At 41.0% G+C, this 6,429-nt stretch overlaps 1 protein-coding gene across 2 annotated transcripts in view; it reads right to left on the bottom strand.

The window, feature by feature from the left end:
* Positions 1 to 323: 323 nt before the first annotated feature.
* Positions 324 to 6,429, bottom strand: part of dtx2 (deltex 2, E3 ubiquitin ligase) — an 18,198-nt gene continuing 12,092 nt past the window's right edge. For both annotated transcript variants that reach the window (XM_032533880.1, XM_032533881.1), the window contains 2 exons: positions 6,071 to 6,160; positions 324 to 3,454 (listed from right to left, as the gene is read on the bottom strand). In XM_032533880.1, the coding sequence (XP_032389771.1) occupies positions 3,203 to 3,454; positions 6,071 to 6,160 (342 nt within the window). In that variant the 3' untranslated portion in view covers positions 324 to 3,202. The remainder of the gene's footprint in view (positions 3,455 to 6,070; positions 6,161 to 6,429) is intronic.

The raw sequence follows: 6,429 nt of genomic DNA, 5'->3' as shown, positions 1-6,429 counted from the left end.
CTCTGAATGGTCATATCGCCGCCAAGTAATGAGGCCACTTAAGAGAACCAGCACCGTGGGGTTTTAACACTACAAGATCCCCTCCATATTCAAGGATCATAAGCCCCACGAGGAATTAATTCACAAATTTTCTCATGATCTAGCTCAAAACATCACTGCAGCATTGTGGGAAGTAGATGTCAACTGTAGGCCGTTTCTACATGAAGGTAACTTAAATGTAAAAACTAACAATGAAAAAACTGCATCCCTCAGACAAAACTCAAGTCAGAGGCCAAATCAGGATTCATTTAGCCTTTTCTTTATTGCAGAGACTTTGTTTTTTTTCAGTTTTGTTTGTATACATGTCAAGACTCAGTCCAGCAAATGTACTGTGAGCAGAATGATGCATGTGAACACAGAAGATGAGTTTGCAGCCGGCGGTAACATAACGTGCTCGCCACGGCTTCGTGTGTCTTGTTTAATCAAGACAAGTTCGATGACCTTGATTGTCACACCGTAAAATTTCCATAACCAGAGTATTTTCTATTTCCGCGTTCCTTTCCCATCTGTTTTAGACAAAAGGATTGAGGTTGTCGAGCTATATACGATGCAACCTTGTCCCTTCGCACAAACGGTTACATACTAAGTGACAAAAACCATCCCAGCAGAATGCCCCGCGGGCACATTTCCTGCAAATTCAAAACATGAAAAATCACTATGTGAGTGCATTAGACATCTGCTTATCAAAATAGGGTTAGGGAATAAAATATAACAGATGGTCAAATCAGGCGTAGTGTAAAATTTAGGGCTGTACCGAATGTTGTCTTTTTTTTTTTTTTTTTTTCTTTACAAACATTCAAAGCTTCGATTCAGGGTTTTGTTGTCATATTTTGAGGTCATTACCCTAAAATAATTCTTAAACAAAATCTTGAATTTGAAAAAAGTAATACATCATTGCTTTTTATTTTTTATAACGACTTTCTTTTAATTTTCTAATAACTAGTCAGTTGTCATCAAATGTGTATAGGCAACAGGCCAATCCAATAAAGGCATAAAATAATGAAGAATTAATCGCGCCCATAGGCTTGTAGCAACGCTATGCTACAACAGACGCTCTGAGGAGTTATTGGAAATGTGTGGATCACGCATATCTGAAACAATACTAACTACACAGCCACCACTGGAATCTAACTCTACAAATAGTATAAAATATTAGTGCTAGGGGGCGGTGTTTGAAAAGATGTCATACAAACGGTTTTCCAGCTCGGATGTCAACACTAGAAAATGGAGAAGGTACTTGAGCTTTCTGTAGGGCTGCAAGGGAGCGTTGTGTATGATGGTGCTCATGGTGTCATTTATACAAATGTTCATTTGGTTTGTTGGTTTTGTTTTGTATGGTCTTCAGTTTTTTTTATTTTTTTTTATCTGGGCGGGTGGTGATGACGGGAAGGGGGGAGTAGTATGTTCATGTTTTGTCCGGGCGCCTGGTTGGCTCAGCCTATGTCGCAGTGGCCGCAGGTTCAACTCTGACCTGTAACCCTTGCTGCACATCATTCTCTCTCTCTCTCTCTCTCTCTCTCACATCTTCAGCTGTCCTGCATAATAAATGACTAATGCCCCAAGATCTTAAGAGTAGTTAAATGTGAAGGTTAACGCTATGTATAAAGCTTTGAATTATTCGGTACAACCCTAGTTCAATGTTAAGAAATGCACGTTCTTCTTGACTGGCATTTGTGGACACAACTGCTTTTCTTTCTTTTTTTACCATCTTTTTGTTTTATTTTTTATTTACATCAGTATTGCCTCTTCTCATCAAAGAGGCTAATATATACTCACTTTGCTATTTGAAGTTTCAGTAAGTCTTTGTGCACCACACAAAGGCTTCCAGCAGAAACATTTTAATTGCATAATTTCCCAATTTTTAAAACAAGTTCACTGCCCTTTACCGGGAAATCACACATCCTGTCAGCTAAATGCACCGTCAGAACTAAAGTGCTTAATGAGAGATTTTTACCCCCAATGTTAGCTGCTATTCTCATGGTAACTGGACAAGGGGATACACATGAGCCTCTTGAGGAGGGGGGGACAAAACGAAGAAAAAAAACACAATCTCCAGTTTGTGAAGGTTTGCTTAAAAAAAGGCATGAGTACGAGGAGCCTTTTTTTCTTCAGTCTCCAGGAATATGTGTGAACAGGAATGTAGTGGACTAGCGACCATTGTCAGCAAGCATTCTTCCAGATAGCCTTCAAGACTAGGGATGTTAATGATAACCAACAAACCTTTTGACTGATTAATACCATCAGTTGAACAGTTAAAAAAAGAATTATTCAAATAAAGCAATTCAAGAAGTTTTTGTATGGTAAAATAGGCTATACAATCTATCGTGCTTACAGCGCATAGCTACGTGACACCTGCCACTATATGGATGAGGACTGGCAGGTTAAATCGGCCGTCCTAAACACAGTCTGCGGGGCTGACAACCTCGCAGGTTGAGACGGGCTCGGACAGCTGCGGACTTGTGTCCGTCGGTATTGTTTGCATTTTAACGATTTGGATTCTGCTTATCAATTCCGGTTCTTCAAGCTTCAAGCGTGCGTGCGTGTGTGAGTGAGAGGCAGCCGCTGACAGAAAACTGCTATTGGCGAGCAATGCGGAATAGAAAACCGGCGGTCCATGGCGCACGGCTAACTTGTATGCTTGCAACTCCCTCAAATCTGCCTAAGGTCATACTGCCTAAACAAAACTTACATCGCATGGCGCAGTGTCGACCAGAAGCGCAATGTGTAGTTGGAACCGATAAGCAGAACCAATACTTTCTTTTTTTATTTACGGGTAGCCGGTTGTTGGTATTTTGGAAGAGGTTCTAATTTCAAACTGGGTTTCCACCCTAGTCGCATGGAGGCATTCGCAAGCAGTTGCAGGAAAGTGGCTGCATGTGTCCACGACAATGCACCCAACATCCTGGTTGCGCGGCCAGTACAAGTTTGCAGAGCGTGGGAAGCGTGTCCGAGCGTCCTTGATGGGTGAAGTGAGACTCTGTTGCCTGCTTGTCGGTTAACGAGGGTCGCCTATGGTTCAGAGAAAAGTTTAAAGTAATTTAGCTCACTTCTCCCCCTCTGCCCACTCAATGAGGTTCAGACAGATGAGAAACTTAAGAGAGAGGTTGCAGAGGAGCCACCTGCAGCTGTGTGTGTGTGTGTATGTTGAGCTCGGAGCTGTGACCTAGCTGCTGCTACTGCTGCTGCTGCCTGGAGGTTTGAAGCAGTCCTCTGTCACGCCCTGAGAGGCCAGCTCAGACAGAACATTGTCCAAATAGTTGGGGTCGGGGTAGCCGTGGCCCGACAAGTTGGACATCATCTCGGTTTTGTGGTGGATGCCGTTCCACACCACTGTGTCGGGCTCTCCGGTGGTGCTGGACGTTCCCACAGTGAAGATAAGGCGTCTCATCCACGCCACCTTCAGCAGCTCCAGCACCTTTCAGAGAGAGTGACAAGGCACGAACATTAGGGAGTTCTAATCCAAAGCACACACTGTATGTATGGCAGTAAACTAGACGGCAACTATATATATATATATATATATATATATATATATATATATATATATATATATAAATAAAAGATCATTGATCATATCATTTAAGTCCTTTTTCAAGCTAAAACATTCTTCTAAAGATTTTGTGGTTCTGGCTTCCTGCATGGGAGAATTCGATTCTTTGTATTAAACCCATCGGGGTTTTAAAACACAACACTGACCGGCCTGCTCTACATTATTCCTTACATAATGCGTGAAGTCAGCGGTTTGTGGGTTGTGTTTGGGTGGTTGATTAATTCCTGTTTCGGCAGGAAAGTGGTGCTGTGTAACACATCACACCTCTTTTGCTTCCAGAGTGCCAGCATGCTATCTAAAAATCACACACGGGTGGTATTATACCACTGTCATTTGGTTCAGTGTTTAAAAAAATTAAAAAAATTAAAAAAATTGTCACGGCAATATTGAGGAATCTCTGCGCAAAATAGGCCTAAACTTAGCTGAGCTTCCGTTGGATGAAACTACCTTGTCCACAAATTTACTCAAATACATGACTGTACTTGAATATGCTGAACTTTGCTAATTAAAAAAGCATGTAGAAAAATCACAATACAAAGCTTATCAATGAGTAGGTTTACAATATTACACTCTTACGTATGACAATATTCGGAATTTGATACAGGTCCTGTAAACAGCATATTCCGGTTGGATATTCCGAAAAAAGGCCTCTTTTCAACTATAGCATTTTTCCGATTTAGACGTGATATTCTAGTAATGTTTTTAAAGGTTTTCTTTGGACATGTACCGCGCATCCAGAATATGAGTCTCAATCAGGATTTTTACCGCAGTTTACGGCCTCTTGCCTGTCTACTGCTTAAGGTCAGCTCTGAGCGTTGCTATGGTTGCTGTACACAAACCAACCAACCAGCCAACAGTTTGCAGGGCTGTAGACCCGATACGGAGAAACATGGCTACTTTTAAAACATTATCAACAGGTTTTTGGGATGTGCGCAAACATTGCTACGCAGACTTTTTGAAGAAGCTGGTTGAAGGAATGAAAGAGGAAACCTGTGTGTTTGCACGGTCCAACAAGTTCGCCACCACTGGAAAACTTTGAAAAAAAAATCTTATTTTGCACAGCTACAAGTAAACTGGAATACTTGTGGAATATTCACTTTCATTAGCCATGGAAACTGCTTAGTCGGAATTTATTTTTTTTTTTTTCCAGAATAAGGGCAAAACACGGAATATTAAACATAGTCAATGTAGACATTAAGAGAGGAGGAAGTTTCCATTAGAGACAGGTCTAACTCAGTCTGCAATTTATCTGAAATGGGATTACGTAACTTCCGTTGATCACGAAATTTGGGCTGCCTAATTGATGGAAATGGAACAGTTTCTAAACATTATTCTGACTTTAACTAGTTAAAGGCCCCTGCCGTTTTTACTGCACTACGGGACAAGCTGTGTGTCCGCTCTCAAATATACGGGGAACGTCACACCAAGGACTCCGATGATGGAAGTGGGCCTGAAGCACAGAAACTACAGCTGGAATGTAATCCAATTTTCTATTATTGAATTACATCAGAGATTATTTATAAAAACCAAAATGTACAGCCCCAGTTGCCAGTAAGCAGGAAATGAGCTACTAATTCACCATGGAAACACAAATTGCACAAAATGTTCCTAATTTAATCACAAGGAAACACTACAATCCTGATGGAGCATTAAGCAGAGTCTTGTGTTAATGGTATTGAGCTTTGTGCACCTGGTGTCACTTTGGCTCCACTCTGATTCTCTAGTAATGATGTGACAACTTGTTGATTGATTGTACCTGTGGTAGGGTATAGGTGCTGATAGCCTCTCAGTGCTGTTTCATACACTGATGGCATATCAAGGCCCCTTCGGCCATTAAACGTGTAGCGCGTGGACTATTTTTTTTTTTTTTTAATACATTTTTCTTGAGCTGTTGGTGACAACTGTGGTCTGATAATGGACACAGACGCAGGTGGAACCATAATCTCTGTAAATGCAGTTTTTTTTCCTGGCTCAGATTGGGCCTTGGGGGGGGAGACTACGCATGACAGTAAGCATGATCGCTTTGTGTACTAAAAGGCAACGAGTCAGTGTTACCTTATTGGACAGACATTTTTCTGTAATTTCTGACAACTGTATCATGCTTGATAATAAAACTCCAAATCACAAAACTGGTACCTGCATAGCCTAGTTTTAGAGATAAAACTGAGATTAGCTTTCATATAGTCAAGTTTATGTTCTGCTTGTTTAACAGTTTGGTAACTTACTCTGAAACACACTGAGGATTTGAATTGCTATTATTCTCAAGTCTTATCATTTTTGATGCCGGGGATTTTCCTTTGGGGCTGGCTAAAATCTCTTGTGGGGTGGAGGTGCAATTTCTCTATGCAGAAAAAACCCCTGAAATGTCCTGAGGTCTATATTTCTATAATCTCTGTATATGTCTGACCACAGTATACAAGCACCTGTAGTGTAGAATCACTCCCAGATATATGTGTTGCTTTTTTTAATTATTTTTTTTACCTTCCTGCCCTTGTCGTTGTCTGGTAGGAAACAGAAGCGAGGGAAGCCTCTACAGGTGTACGGCTGTCCTGGGTTGGGATGTTCAGGGCCCTGGTAGAGGAGGACAAAAACTGACTGATGAATGGAAAGCTATTAACTTTTAATACCAGAGATCAGTTGGAACAATACAATAATCTAATAACTGTTTCATGAGATGATGGTGTACAAACGGCTCAATACAAATCTGATTCCAGTTCTCCTAACTTTAGATCAGCGATACACATACTGCAATTTATCGGCACGCATTGTTACAGCAGGACACGAAAATAAATTAGTTTTCCCATAAGAATAGGATAAATGTGGGTGGGACAGTGAACCAC

Source organism: Etheostoma spectabile, chromosome 13 (genome assembly GCF_008692095.1).
Source record: "Etheostoma spectabile isolate EspeVRDwgs_2016 chromosome 13, UIUC_Espe_1.0, whole genome shotgun sequence".
Taxonomy (NCBI): Eukaryota; Metazoa; Chordata; class Actinopteri; order Perciformes; family Percidae; genus Etheostoma; species Etheostoma spectabile.
This window is presented reverse-complemented; position numbering and strand designations above follow the sequence as displayed.